The 15,641-nt window shown below is 36.1% G+C and overlaps 1 protein-coding gene across 5 annotated transcripts; it reads left to right on the top strand.

Annotated features, from left to right (window-relative positions):
• The first annotated feature begins 2,758 nt into the window (after positions 1-2,758).
• nab1a (NGFI-A binding protein 1a (EGR1 binding protein 1)) lies at positions 2,759-13,072 on the top strand. Of its 5 annotated transcripts, none has more exons than XM_067395981.1 (8): positions 2,759-2,875; positions 3,859-4,643; positions 4,776-4,909; positions 5,333-5,384; positions 7,551-7,670; positions 8,249-8,408; positions 8,505-8,648; positions 11,901-13,072. In XM_067395981.1, exons 1-8 carry the CDS (start codon positions 2,773-2,775, stop codon positions 11,972-11,974), a joined length of 1,572 nt encoding a protein of 523 aa, XP_067252082.1. In that variant the 5' UTR covers positions 2,759-2,772; the 3' UTR covers positions 11,975-13,072. The 5 variants fall into 5 exon arrangements, 4 of the variants coding, with proteins under 4 accessions (XP_067252082.1, XP_067252083.1, XP_067252085.1 ...); XM_067395982.1 differs by having other exon boundaries at positions 2,767-2,875; positions 3,889-4,643; XM_067395984.1 differs by lacking the exon at positions 2,759-2,875 and adding an exon at positions 2,946-3,061.
• Positions 13,073-15,641: the final 2,569 nt, after the last annotated feature.

Here is a 15,641-nt window from a genome sequence, read left to right as displayed (position 1 = left end):
TCCACCGATGTTAATCTACTAATAACTCCCCTAAAATGCTCCCCAAAATGGCGGATTCAGCGTTATGATTGGTTAGATCGTCTGTCAATCAAACTCCCGGTGAAGGGTTAATTATGAGAGAAACATCACATCATCGTGTATCTATCTATCTATCTATCTATCTATCTATCTATCTATCTATCTATCTATCTATCTATCTATCTATCTATCTATCTATCTATCTATCTATCTATCTATCTATCTATCTATCTATCTATGCCAATAATTAAATGTTGCAGCTTTAAGCTCTCCCTGATTCATAAACAACCTTTTTTTGATTTTACCAGTGATAAAATACATCACTTCATTACTGTTTTACTCTCTCAGACAAGTTTACCAAAGCATTTTAGACAGAACAGTCTTCTGCATGTTAAAACTAAAGTCAATTAATTAAATCTGAAAGTGAGCGTGAAGTTGCATGGCAAAGAAGGAAGAAAGAGGATTTTCTGAGTAACTGTCAGCTTAACCATTAAAAACCGCAAACCCACGCGTACCCTGTCAACAGCCCTACCCTGCAATGACAACACCCACTCTGAGCAGGGGGCCCCTATACGCAGTCACACACAAACCGAGATGTGTTTGCACGTCACAGAGTGCCTATGTATATGTGCGTGTTCATATGCGTAGGCGGCCAAGTGTGTGTGTGGGCGTGTTTGAGTAGGAAGACACGCTTGACTCGGATAGGCTCAGCAAATTAAAGGAATCTTAGTTTGTTTGTTTTTTTCATTGCCACCCCCCCTTTGTCTCTCTCTCTTTCCCTCTCTTATGTTTCTTCAGGCTTATGTTAGAGGTCACCTATTTCCAGATATAAAGGAACAAGATCATGTATAGTGTATAGATAAATATGACACACGTGTGTGTGTGTGTGTGTGTGTGTGTGTGTGTGTGTGTGTGTACATATGTATATGTTGTCATCATTTTTATCCTATACCATTTATAAAACGCAAATTTTCCACGTTGAAAAAATGTTAGGTCATTTGTTTACAAGACCTCAAGAGCAAAACTCTGATAGCATGACAGAAAATCATCACATTCCCTTGAGAGCAGATACACTTTACAAAACTCCAGTAAAAGGATCCATGATGGCAGTCAAGGTGTCGCTTGTCATTTTTGTCACATAAGATGGGAAAAGACTTGGAAAAGCTTTTGTTTTGAGGAATAGACTAACACAAAACTGGGGGATGACAGCAACCACCACGCACTTCCTCCCAGGGGCTGTTCGCTGTGCCCAACCTCCTTCCTAAAATAGCTCAACATCATGCTATGGCAGATGGGAGGTTGCTGATGCGCCCCTTTATCTAAAGATCCAGCCTTTTAGATACATGAACATTTCATTTTAATATGCTGTTATATCTCTCTCTCACTTCCTGTGTCCTCAACATACTAAACAGTGTTTTTTTGAAATTCAAAAAAATGCAGACAGTTTTCTGTGATGGGTAGTGTAGGGGGATAGAATGTACAGTTTGTACAGTATAAAAAAACATTACGTTTATGGAGAGTCCCCATACACCACATATACAAGTATGTGTGTGCGTGTGTGTGGGGGGTGAGGGGGGGGTTGAGCATGATTTAACATTATAGGTAGATTCTGCTGTGGTGTTATGTTAGGTGTTTATTTAAAGCTGTAATTTTATTGAGATGCAAGAAAGAAAGAAAAAACATTCAGACAATTATACATTTAAGTAGAAGCATACTTGGGTGGGTTTGGGGGGATTTTGCACGCAAGAGAGTGTGAGTGAATTTCCTGTGGGGTTTACTGTCTGTGGACAAGAACAATTGTCACACAGTGGATAAATGCAGTAAGCCGACCACATTAAGTTGCAAAAAGTCTTGCAAGGCATTTGACATTACAGCATGCGTTTATGAAAACAAAAATGATAAAAGTAACACATTACATGACATAATAATGTCACATAAGCAGTCATTAGAGTGAATAAATTACTTAAAGTAAATATTTTGGTGGTGCTATCCGTGAGTTTAAATATCAAAATGTATACGCCTGCGGCCTGCCACTATTCACTGAAAATCGTCCACATTCAATCACATTTTTATTAGTTTATTTTTGCAGCCAAAACTTTAAAGCATGCATTTACACTGACAATGACTTTTACCTGACTTAAAATGTAAATGTTTTGTGTTGTTTCTGCTTACGAGTTTAAAAGTCAAAATTTTTATCGCTATTGGTCTAAATTAATCGATTAATCGTTCCCTCTTCTAGTAGCCTATTTTCAATCACATTTTTATTATAGCTTATTTTTCGCGGCCACACTTTAAAGCATCCATTCTGACTTTCAAAAGTAACCCATATCATGTTAAACATTTACTGTGATTAAAAAAAAAAAAAAAAAAAAAAAAAAAAAAGTGAAACAATCTGCCTGCCTGGTTTCCCTTATTTACATGTACGAACATGGACACCACAAAAAAAAAAAAAAAAAAAAAACTTCATATAATGTACTGAAGGCTGTGTGGGTTTGTGTCGAAAAAAAAAAACACTGTATTACCGATTAATATTCCTCAATATGTCATCATTAATGTGTGTATTTTATCGGGTGTGTGACCGTTCAGGTCTTCTCTCTCTTTCTCTCTCGGTATTCCGTCCCACGCGCTCAAGCCGCCCACGCGAGGATTTGCGTCAAGCAACGCGTGGGAGTAAGAGAGCAATGCAGCTTACATCGGAATATCCCCGCACAAGCGAGAGAGAGAGAGAGACAGCGCGAGAGGGAGACAGCAGTGATGAGCCTTCAACGCACTTTCTCTCCTGCGCGAGAGGCGGAGCGCTGCCTCGAGACAGCGGCGAGCACCGGGAGCAGTCGCGCGCACCAGCTGCGAAAAAGAGGTACGTAAACCTGAGGACTAATATAAAAATTTCATACATAAACATTCAGATGGGGAGGGTAGACAGTCAAAGCATGTTGATTTGAGCTAGTTGGGTATATAGACTTAATATCCGTGTTATTTGCGTGCATTGATCTCTTGGAGATTCCCAAGTGCATAGTCAAGCAATAGTTTGAGATCTTCTCAGGTGAGTTTGCAGGAACCTGTACATGCTTGTGTGAAGAATACTGTAATGCACAGTTGTGTCTGCAACAGTATGGACTTATATTTGACACAGCCTACTTGCAACTTCATTTTTAATTTGATGTTATGATAACTAAATTTGAACCTTTATGGGAGTTTACCTATGTGCACTTGAGCAAGGCACTCAAATTCAGGCTGTGTCAAGTGGATTGTACCTGTAATAAGCGTAGATTAAGTCACTTTACTTGAAAACATCTGCTAAATAACTACTTATAGGAAACGTGTATAAGTTTTTCAACATTAAAATGCAACAATAAGCCATCTTTTCATAGCTTAATACAAACAACAGTAGATAGCCTACATCGGTTATTAATTTCCATTTGAAGTCATTAATTTCTGATTGAAAGTAGGACAGAGGTTCCAGCTCTCTGCAGATGCAGGATTTCCAGATACAATTTGAGCTTCAAATGCATTGTAAGTTTGCAGGTTGAGTGAATAAACATTATGTGACCATCTGACTGGATATTATGTAGGCTACAGACCTTAGTCACGGCAGGTGCCATAGAGAATTTGATGTGGATGAAAACAAGACTGTGTGGGTAATGGGCAATGGGTAAATGCTTTTGTTGTCGGCTTCATGAATGACTTCAAAGTACATTGGCATTGTAGACAAACTGTGACAGTCATATTGTGAGTTCACAGACCTTTCCTGGGAAATTGCTTCATGTTGACTTGAAACGTTGTCGATAAGAAGCTTGGAATGACAATACTATGTTTTGCTCTATGTGTTTGCATGTGTAGCCATGTCAGTGCTCCTGCCTCGTTCCTTAGGCGAGCTACAACTGTACCGGATCCTGCAGAAGGCAAACTTGCTCTGCTACTATGAAGCCTTCATCCAGCAAGGCGGTGACGATGTGCAGCAACTCTGCGAGGCTGGCGAGGAAGAGTTCCTCGAGATCATGGCCCTTGTCGGAATGGCGACCAAACCCCTCCACGTTCGGAGGCTCCAGAAGGCTCTACGGGATTGGGTGACCAACCCTTCCCTCTTCAACCAACCTTTGACATCTCTTCCCGTTTGCAGTATACCGGTGTACAAGCTACCTGAAAGTTCCCCAGGCATCCACAGCAATGGGCAACAGAACCAGCTCGCGGTTCCTAGGGCGTTATTACCCACAAGCCCCAGTCCTGGAAGGCTGGATCTCAGCAGGGACGGCACACCAGGCTGCTCCCCACTCCAAGGGGCTAGCGAGAGTCGCTTCTGGGGAAGCGAAAGCGAACACAGCCTATCTCCTTCTGGAGCCTGTTCCCCATGTTCTCCACATGACGCTCTCGAAACTCTCGATTCTGTCGCCGTCCAGTGCGTGATGGAGTGCGTAGAGCGACTAGCCCAAACATTGCCCAAGAGCAACCCCACGGAAGTCAAAGAACACGTCCGTGCCAATAAGAAGTTCAGCAAGATGATCGGCCACATCTGCGAGATGAACGAAGACGATCCGCAGAAGGAGGTGGAGATTCGGAAATACAGCGCCATCTATGGGCGGTTCGATTCCAAGAGACGGGACGGACGGCAACTTACGATGCACGAGGTTGGTTGATTCTTCTGATTGGGGTGAATGCTAAAATATCGGGATTCCCGCATCAGATGACAATTGTGGTGATTAACAGAACATGTTGTTCCATAAGTTTCAGTTTTCATTGTTGTCTCATTTATTGTGTAGCTAACGGTGAATGAGGCGTCCGCTCAGCTGTGCATGAAAGATCTATCGCTGCTCACCCGAAGAGATGAGCTTTTCACGCTGGCCAGGCAGATTTCACGTGAAGTTACCTACAAATACACACGCAGGAGCAACAGGTAATGAGCAAATTCTCCAATTCTTCATTTGATTCTATAGAATAGCTTTCCTTTGTTGACATTTTCGAAGGGCTTGCTTTTGGTTAAACAGCAGCCGGGAATATTGCAGGAGGGGCATTCTCATTCTTAAGATCATATTATTAGACAAAAATTTGCATACAACCTTGTGACCTTGTCCCGTAAGAAATTTTAAATGTTTTTTGAGTCTACTGTTTAGAGTACATTGGCATTTGCCAACGTACTTTCATTAACGTCACAAAACCTACATGTGATTTTGACCATTTTTTCAGACACTTATGGTCTTCAATTATTCATATAAGCACCATCTTTTTAGTAGCCTACTTTCACTAGTTTGTTATTCAGTAAAACTGTGTTACCGGAGTGACTGTTTATGGTGTATAAAAATAAAAATCTTTGTTTTAGGTCCCACTGCGGTGATGATGATGAACCATCTCCCAAGAGAATCAAATCTGAGGTAAGGTTAAACAAGTTCTGTAGATTCAGTTCATATTCATAAACCCCACTGCGACAAATTGCTTTATTTGCATGAGACGCCTCAGTTTTGTAATCATTTCGAGCTCCAGGTGGTTTCTCAGGACTTCTTTATTAGTTTTGCATTCTTGTCATGATATTTATTGCCAGCCGCCTTCCCATTGTGTCTGAATTTAGTGCTGTGTTTGTGTGTGCACTCTCTCTGTTAATAATCTCAGGAGAGTAATTACTGTCATGATTCACTCCGAAATGTCGCGTTCACAGCTTTTTCCCCATGAGCGACAGTCTGTGCCTCTGGGTGAACATCTAAAAGTAAATGATATCGTTGTTTTCATATCTCTGTGAGGCCTCTAAGTCAACAAAACGGTTGCAAACAAAACTCTCAAGACGTCAATTTAAAACTCTATGCGATTAATTTTAGCTCGCTTTTAAAAGCTTGTTTTTGACGGAAGTTGTTTTGTGGGGTTCTCTGGATAAAGAGAAGCTTAGTACACAAAAGCACAATCATTCATCCACACAGGCGGAGAAGTACACAGTGGACTGAAACACATAATTGACATCATCCTGTGGGTGCTTACTGAATTACCCACGCATCGCTGTGGCTGTCTTTGCCTGAGTCTAACGTCATACGTGGACACACACACACACACACACACACACACACATACGTGATGACCTCAGAGGAAAATGCGGAGGTTGTCAAGGGGCAACATGAAGTTCAAATTCGTTCAAAGGTGACGATCTGAATAACAACATAAATACTGGTGAGAGATAAACAGTAATGTTGCCATGGCAGAGAAATGTTCATTATGTATAAGTGTTTTTAAGAAAAAAAAAAAAAAATCTTATATTTGAAGATTAAATCCTTCAAAAAGGACCAAATGATTGTTTTTCATAATTATGTGTATCTAAAAACTCAAAAAGTAAAAATAATAATAATAATAATAATAATGCTAATACTAAAAGCAAATCTAAAAATAAAAGACTATATTTAAGGTTTACTATGCCTCTTACAGTATATTTGATGTCAATGGTTTTATTTTGCACAAATTCTTCTTCTATGCGCTAATATTCAAATATTGTTTTATTACCAAATTTAAAAACATAAATTATATAAACTACTTTATACATAAACTATAAACTATATTTACTGTACTGTATATTTACTCTTATATTTGAGGTCAATGTGATTTATGGCTTTAAAATGGTTTTATGAACATTTTACACAAATTCTTCTTCTGTGCATCCAATATCAAAATAAGTAAATATTGTTTTATTACTAAATTATAGTTGGAATATGATCTTTACTAATATCCTAATGATGTTTGGCATAAAAGAAAAATAGATTTCAGTTCAAAAATAAAAGACTTTATTTATTTGGCTTTAATATTTCTTTTATAATTTGAGGCTTTAAAATGGTTTCATGAATAAAAATATAAAAAAAATATTATTTTAATACTAAATTTAAATAAAAAAAAATACTAAATTTATTTAGCTTTAATACATCTTTCATATTTAAGGTTAAGGTTAAAACCATTTTATGAAAAATTCACACACACACACACACACACACACACACACACACACACACACACACACACACACACACACACACACACACACACACATTTCTGCTGGATTTTATGCATCCAAGACCCAAAAAGTTAATATTATTAGAATACTAAATTTACTTTAGCTTTATTATAACTCTTATATTTTAGCTGTATGTATTCATGCAACAAATTCTTGATCTGTTTGCAAAATTGTGTGGTTTGTTTCTAAGCTCAGAGAGAGGGGGGAAATTGTAATGAACAAAATAATGAATGGTTTTGGTGCAAACATATTTGACTGGCATTATAAGTGGAGTTTTGGGAAAAAAACAACTGCTACAAAATTGTAAAATATGATTATTTGGATGGTTCATCTCTGTAAGCAGCATGACTTGCCTCCTCTGGCACTGTGGACTACAGATGTGATGACTCAGACTGTGCTAACAGCTTTCTTCATTTGCGCAAATGTCATATTTGCACCAGACATGCAAATAAATGAAGCCATCATAAAACTCTCTCACTTCTGTCTCAGCTAGTTTTAAGGAAAGTTTCCCATGAGCTCATCCTTCTCTCTTTCACTTTTTCTCACTTTCTCTTAGGATGGTGTCTATGATCTACAGGAGGCCCTTCAGGTTCTTCATACGCGGCAGGAGACAGTGAGAGAGCAGCTCGCAATTGCCAAATCTAAAGGAGATGAGACGATCAGACATAGTCTACAGGTAGTTTGAGTCTGCATTAAGTTGATGTATCGCAAAACACGGTGTCTGTCGTTTGCATGATTTGTTTGAAACTGTTGTTTTAGTCATTGAATGTTTGTCTAAAGTTAGTTTAAACATTGTTTCAATGTTGTTTGAACTTTGTTTGAAAATGTTTTTTTTTTCCAATGTAATTTTGAAAGAACTTGTTTTGAACTTCATTTTAACGTATTTTGTTTTCAAAGTTGATTTAGCTGTTTGAAAATATTTGATTTGACAATATTTTGTTTGAAAGTTAGTTAATTTATTTTAACATTGTTTGAAAGTTATCATCAAACTTGTTTGAATTTCGCTGTTTTAAAAAAAATGTTTTTATTATGTTTGTTTTAAAGTTGTTTGAACTACAGTATGTTTGTTAACAGTGTTTGTTTGAATGTTTTAGGTTTTGTTTTGTAGTTGTTTGAACTTTGTTCGAAACATTCTTGTGAATATATATTTGTTTGAAATGTTAGTTTTCAAGTTGTTTGACATTGCTTTTTTTGAAATCTTTCTGTGGACATTTTTTTCCCCGTTCAGTTCACATTCAGTGTTTGTGTGTGTAGGTACAGCTGGACTCTCTCCTGGCCAAGCAGGTGGAGCTCTTGCGTGATGCTGCCGTCCAGGAGAGACTGAAATCACTGGACTGGCGGATTCCAACTGCGGCACTGAAATACCTCGCTCCCACCGCTCAACACTGCAACAGCGGTCTCTCACATCTCTCTGGTACATATCTCCTTATTTTCTTACTGTTACTTTGTAACTGTTGCAATTGTTTGTATCAGTGGTTGAGTATACGCACCTTTCTGTGCTTAAATACAGGCGAGAGACCCCTAAACTTGCGTCTGAGCGATGTTCCACTGGGCAGGCAACTGGCCAATGAGCTGAAGCGACATCACAAACAGAACACAGAGGAACGACATCATAATCAGCAGAACTGTGAAGAGAGAATGACGGCAGCCACAGGTTAGTGCTCACAACCAGACCATGACAGATTCTTCACAACTTCGAGCTTGCGATTACTCTTAAGTGAAGCTAGAAAAGAAAAATACCACCTAATAAATGTATCTACCCTGTTGTGTAGTCTAACTTCACTTTGAGAAATGAACGTTCAAATTGGAACTAAAAATTGTTCTTCAACCTGATGTCATAGGAGAACCTTTTGAAGTTGCTCGAAGAACTTTTTGTTGTCTAGTTCTTTAGAAAACCATCAGGTTCTTTGAAGAACCTAAAATCTGAAGAACATATAATGTAACATCAAGAACCTTTTAAGTTCTATTCCAAAAGCTAGTGTGCTGCCATGCTGTGTACTACACTACAATTCAAAAGTTGGATCAGTAAGTTTTTTTAAATGTTTCTTTTTTGTTGTTAATAAATTAATACTTTTATTCAGCAAAGATTAAATTAATGAAAAAATGATAGTAAAAATCTTGACAGTGAATTTTCAAATGAATGCTGTTTTTAAACTTTCTATTCATCAAAGAATCCTGAACAAAAAGCATCATGGTTTCCACAAAAATATTAAGCAGCACAAGTGTTTTCAACATTAATGTTTTCTTGAGCAGCAAATCAGCGTATTAGAATGATTTTTGAAGGATCATGTGACACTGAAGACTAGAGTAATGATGCTGAAAATTCAGCTTTTCATCACAGGAATAAATTACCTTTTAAAACATATTCACATAGAAATAATGTGTCAATCTGATCAAATAAATGCAGCCTTTGTGAGCATAAAATACATGGTCTTTCAAAAACATTTTAAAATTCTTACTGACCCCAAACTTATAAGCAGCAGCATCTAAACTGAAATATAACCTAAATGACTAATCTGGAAAAATGCATATGCAGATACAATCAGTAATATATTGCAATACGTTTTCTATTTATGCATTTAATGTCCTGATTCAGCTCAATAATGTCATCTAAATAAGCAGAAATGTGACTGGCGACACATTGGGAACAGCTTCACCCTCATTGCAATGCATTCTGGGACTGCCAGGCTATTCACAATGGATACATGTGGTTCTGCCTTATAATTTGGCTAAAACGTGGTATCTCAGAAGGCAGCATAACGTTGCCGCCTACCTTTTGGAACAGCCTTCAAATGCTGTCTAGGTAGAGCTGTAATCTTCAAAGAACCGGAGTACAAATTAAAATCGGTCTTGTTGGACCAGGTATTTGCGTGCATGTTGTAGCCTGGATTGGCACAGGTTTATCTCAGTATCATCCTGGCACACTGACACCTACACCGCTCCATTAAACCCTGATGTGTCAACGTAGCGCACATATCAGCAGGGCTTCAGAGAACTTTGTGTAATATATGCTATCTCTTGCATGCAAATGTCCTCGATGAAGGTAGCACTTTCTCTCTGAAACTCCTACCTCCCTCTGCAAGCTGCGTTAGTACGCCGCGAGTAGGTGAGGAAGGGGGTGAGGATTTACTCGTCTTTTTGACGTTTTGGGTTTTTCTTCCGCCCCAATGTGGGCAGAGCCTGATGTCAATCAGTGTCATTTACTGATCGCACTGGTCGTTTGAACTAATTTGAATATTTGAAAAATACGTTTAATACCCTCAACTGTCTATTCAGTGATATAGATTTGAAACAGTAAAAAGTACCATCCTTTATTTTGGCGTAAGCACTTACAATATGTGTTTGTTTACTGGAAATGGCTGAAATATGTTGAAAATTCCAGCATACTGAAACTGTTATGTTGCGAGAATTGAGACAATGAGGTTCAAGGTGGTTTTTAATGCACTTTTACTTGTTAACCATTTTTAAAACTACACAATGCACTAAATACTTATATATTATACATACTTAATATTAAGTAAACCCTTCCTAATACAGCCAGCAAATAAAAGGGTTTAAGGATAATTTTATAGTACAAAAGTTTCCACCTAGTACTAATTTATTATGTTGTTTCTGCAGTATTTTTATTATTTATTTGGTAACACTTTACAATAAGTTTCCATTTGTTTACATTAGTTAACTGTATTTGTTTTCATTAACTAATACTTGTACTAGTTATTAATACTTATACTAATAATACTAATTATAGTTATTAATACTAATACTAATACTAGTTATTTCAACATTTACTAATACTTTATTAAAATCAAAACTTGTTTCTGTTCATATTAGTTAATGAACCTGAGCCAACATGAATGAACAATGAACATTTGTATTTTAATTAACTAACTTAAAAATAAATGTTAATAAATGCTGTAGTGGTAACACTTTATTTTAGGGTCCAATTCTCACTATTAACTAGTTATTAGCATGCATATTACTATATTATTGGCTGTTTATTAGTACTTATAAAGCACATATTAATGCCTTATTCTGCATGACCTTATTCTACATCCTTAACCCCCCCAAACTTAACAACTACCTTACTAACTATTAATAAGAAGTAATTAGGAGTTTATTGAGGCAAAATTCGTAGTTAATAGTTAATAGTGAGAACTGGACCCTAATCTAAAGTGTGACCATTGAAGCTAATATATTTCTCATTGTTAGTTAATGCATTAACTAACCTGAATTGTAAAGTGATACCATTAATATTGAGAAATAATTAGTATTTTGGTAAGTATTAAATATTATTTTGCTAAATATTTATTATTTAGCTTGATTTGACTATTGCCTCGTTCTAGAACTTTGAAAATTTGATGAGTTTCCACATAATCAAACGTATCTTGAATCTCAGTTCCACACATTTCTTCATTGTCATTTAACTTAATGCAAGCAAGCTAACCAATACATATTAAACAAATTAATTTTAACAAAGTCCCTTTAAGACAAGTCATTTGACTCGGCGGCCATCTTTGAAACGCCTCTCGGGCAGCTCCAATCTCTTTCAATAGGAAACATCAAATTCTCTAAAGCTATTCACCAAGCTTACGATTAAATTTCACATTTGAAATCACCAGTGAAATCTGATAACGACTTTCACACAAATTGTTTTTTAACACTCAAGTCATGACAGAAAACTGCATTTACTACAGTCACAAGCGTGCATCTCAAATCACTGACTGTTTCATTAGCAACCAGCACTTCTAATGGCCACTGCAGTGATGCAATGACTTTACCAACTGACAACTTTTTTATTTAGAAGGCGGGACTTATTCCGCATTGCACTTCCTCCCATTCATATTTGAGTGTACTGTGTTTGTATACCTAAAGTCTTTGATTGTAATCCATTGCCTTTTTATTTCAGAAAACGGGTCTCAAAAAGAGCTCAGGCTTCTGGACAAGAAGACCATCAAATCAGAACCAGAGGACTCCAGATAACATCTTCAGCCTGTGAATGAAACTCGCGTCTTGTTTGCTCAGTGGATTTAGTACTGAAACTGTGTGGCCTTAAGAACTGTAAATGCCTAGAGATCAATTTATTTAGATTTTTAGTTTTTAAGAATTATTTTTATTTCTAATTTTAGAACAAAAAAACGTGCAGTTTGCAGTTGGTGTATACAGGGAAACTGTCTAAGAGTTTATTTGTGAATGTGCATCTTTTTGTACATAATCTGTGTTTGTTTATTTGATTGCATGTCTTATTCGTAAAGTATTTTTATTTAATCTATTCGTTATTCAACGGAAGCACTCTCCAACTGAAGTTTCGTAGAAAACGGTTGTGTAGTCCTTAGATTAGTTGATAATTTTAAGGTTAAATGATGACATTCATCTGTTCGTATTGGTTTGTCAGTGAGGATGAACTTAACGTGTACTTTGTAAAAGAATACTGAATATGTAGAATTAGGTTTGTGTGTTTATGTGATTGCGTCACTTTAGATGTTAGTACTACAAAAAAAGTGTGTTCCGTATTTGTTACCAGCAACTCTAGCCTTATATGGCCCATTCAAACCAAGAACGATAACTATAAAGATAACGATATAACGATCATTTGTATCCACACCAGTGGCCGATATCTTTCTGATAAGCGCATGCTGCAGTTTTGTCATCTGCCACTTTAAATTTTGGTGGATTCTGATTGGCTGTCGTTGTTTTTATTGTTCATCTGCTGGAAAAAAATAATTCTGAAAGCGATTGCAACGACACTGCTGTGGTGTGGACTCTGCTATTCTTTTGCATTTAGAACGATTTTTAGAAATATATCTTTATCGTTATGGTTTTAGTTGTCGCCCTTGGTGTGAACGGGCCTTTATTCTCAGCATACAACACTGTATATCTCGCTGTCTTTAAACGTTAACTGTTACATCGTGACTGTGATTTTTTTTTTTTTAAGTTCTCCAACATTTTTTTCTTGACACGCAGTTGTTTTGTTAGTTAGCTGTGATAGTCTGTTGTGTACTGGTCTTTTTCTATGTACATTTGTCGTGTTTCACTCTTTTGTGTCTTGTTTTTGTGAAATTGTTTTACAAATAAAAACCAAACTGGAAAAATGTAGTTCACAAATTTCTCTCTTCTAGTACTTCTAGCTACTTCAAGTGTTTATCATATGTTACAGTTAACGGGAGGAAAAACATGAGATTGAGGATTAATTCAGTGCTTTCATGTTTGTGTTCCACTGAGAAAATTTGCATTTGCTCACAAAATTTTGGGAGCAAACTGTATGTAAATACTTTTTCAAAAGAAACTGATGCCATTTTCTTGAGGTAACACAAAAGTTATGCAAACGTAGGCAAAAGCATTGAAATATAATTCTTCCTTCCATCTTTCTCTTTTTATTACCATGTAAAATGTAAGCATAAAATATCAATACAATTATTTAATTTTAGATATATAGATATTAAGATATATTTAAAGGTGACATGAAACGGATAGTCTTTTCTTCCCTATTTTGACGTATGGGACAAGAAAAAAAATGTTGGGCAGAACTTGATTTTGTCCATTGGAAAATGATTGGATGGTTGTGGTTTTGAATGTAAAATTAATTTTAAAAAAATAATGTCCATCATTTATAATAAAAAACTGCAATATCCCATATAAAAATAAGAATGATCTATTTTGATTTCATGGTGACTTTAATATTTACATATAGGCCTATAACTTATTAACTCATTTTAATTTATGATTGCCATTAAACTTTATGTAAGCAAGCTAACAAATTAAAAATGTAAGAAGGCGATAATCTGGAAGCAGCTCATAAATCGAACTGATCCAAGCAGCTTCCTGTTCCACGCATGTCACACACATACGTTAATGCAAAAAAAATGCGCCCACGCTCCATACATGTGTGTGTTCTCCAGTCGCTTCGATCTAAAGAAGCCCAACACGGGTGTTCCTCAGGAGACACGTCAGTGAGCACCTACAGAATCTCTGCGTGTGTGTGAGCGGTTAGAACACTGTGGTGACCCAGATGTGTGGGCGGTGCCTGAATGTGGGCGGAAACATTTCGAACAGCACTGCAGCTCACAGAGAAGGCTTTTGTCTTGGTGGAAGGGGCACTTATTTAGCGCTTGGATTTTTTTTTTTTTTTTTTTCAAAAAACTATTATTAAAGATTAACTTGTCGGGATTGGCAGTAAATGCAAAATATAAACTCTTCAAAACAAACAAACAAAAAAAAAAAAAAGGTAAAGTAAAGGTGCAGGATTTCCCATGACGCCTCTCCTTCCTGGGTTTAATCATGAACGTGATATCTCACTCTGTTAAAGGCCATGTAGATCTTGTCTCAGTGGGATAGAGGAAACATGCCTCATTTTAAATATACTACTTTTAAAATCCACTTGAGTTGTCTTGTGCAGTAAAATGAAAGGCAGAAAATAATTAGAATTGTAATATATAGCCTATATAGATAGATAGATAGATAGATAGATAGATAGATAGATAGATAGATAGATAGATAGATAGATAGATAGATAGATAGATAGATAGATAGATAGATAGATAGATAGATAGATAGATAGTCAAACCAAAAATTATTCAGACACTCTAAGTTCATTTATCATTTATGTAAGTGAGGATAGTAAAATAAAGTAAACCGTGACATATTATACCCAAAAATTCTTCATACAGTTGACTACCAGTGAAAGTGATAAAATGTTGGAATCAGCTATAGTGAATAAAATGTATTAATTGTTAATAAATTAAATTGTTCGAGATGTCTGAATAAGTTTTGGTTTGACTATATATATATATATATATATATATATATATATATATATATATATATATATATAGTTTTATATTATCATAATATTAATATTAAATATTTCACACACACACACACGTGTATCTATATATATTATAATATATCACTTAGGCCTACTGATATCCATTTGACTGTATAAACATTTTTTTTTTTGTGAAAAAAATAAATCTGTTAATTTTTAAATTGTCCACCAGGTGGCGAAATAGCTTAAGGTATTGGCATGCTTTTGTAAAAACGGGAAGATTCATTGTGTAAAATGTGTAATTTAATCTATTGCATATTTGTAATGTTCATATGCTGATAATGTTCCATTATAGCCTACATGATTATACATAATTTTTCTTTGCTGTGAGAAAAAAAGAACAAACTATTGATCATAAATACACTTTTGACAGATTTGCACAATTGTGGCGTAAACAAACACACTTTATTTAGGAATCAGTTTATATGTGAATTATATCAGTTAGATGTAGATTGGTTTACATTAAACAGACGTTTTGGATCAAAGCAGGCTTTCATAGGGGGTCAAGTCAACATTCAACTATGCAGGTTGGTTTTGATGATATATAGAACAATAACTCGTCTTTGTCGCGCCAAATTCCTCCGTCTCACGTCAAAACCTCGTACGAGATCTCGCTGAGGCTTTCGCTGTGTTTGCATTGGACATTATGTTTATAAAGCAGGCCAGTCATCCGTTGAGAAGGTCTGAATAAACTGTAAAAGGGTTATATCATGATGTAAACTAAAAGTACTGGCTGTAATTTTGCATATTATTGTCTCACAAAATGTGAGAGTGGCTCTCAACAATTATAACAGGTAATAAAAACTCCTAACGTTTGCAGGTCAC

The sequence above is a fragment of the Chanodichthys erythropterus genome, chromosome 10 (assembly GCF_024489055.1).
Source record: "Chanodichthys erythropterus isolate Z2021 chromosome 10, ASM2448905v1, whole genome shotgun sequence".
Lineage (NCBI taxonomy): Eukaryota > Metazoa > Chordata > Actinopteri > Cypriniformes > Xenocyprididae > Chanodichthys > Chanodichthys erythropterus.
This window is presented reverse-complemented; position numbering and strand designations above follow the sequence as displayed.

Bases quoted from the DNA above. Each gene is read 5' to 3' on its own strand.
- nab1a (XM_067395981.1), top strand. From the start codon at position 2,773: ATGAGCCTTCAACGCACTTTCTCTCCTGCGCGAGAGGCGGAGCGCTGC. The intron at 2,876-3,858 runs GTACGTAAACCT...TTGCATGTGTAG, and splicing joins GCACCAGCTGCGAAAAAGAG to CCATGTCAGTGCTCCTGCCT. The intron at 7,671-8,248 runs GTAGTTTGAGTC...TTGTGTGTGTAG, and splicing joins CGATCAGACATAGTCTACAG to GTACAGCTGGACTCTCTCCT.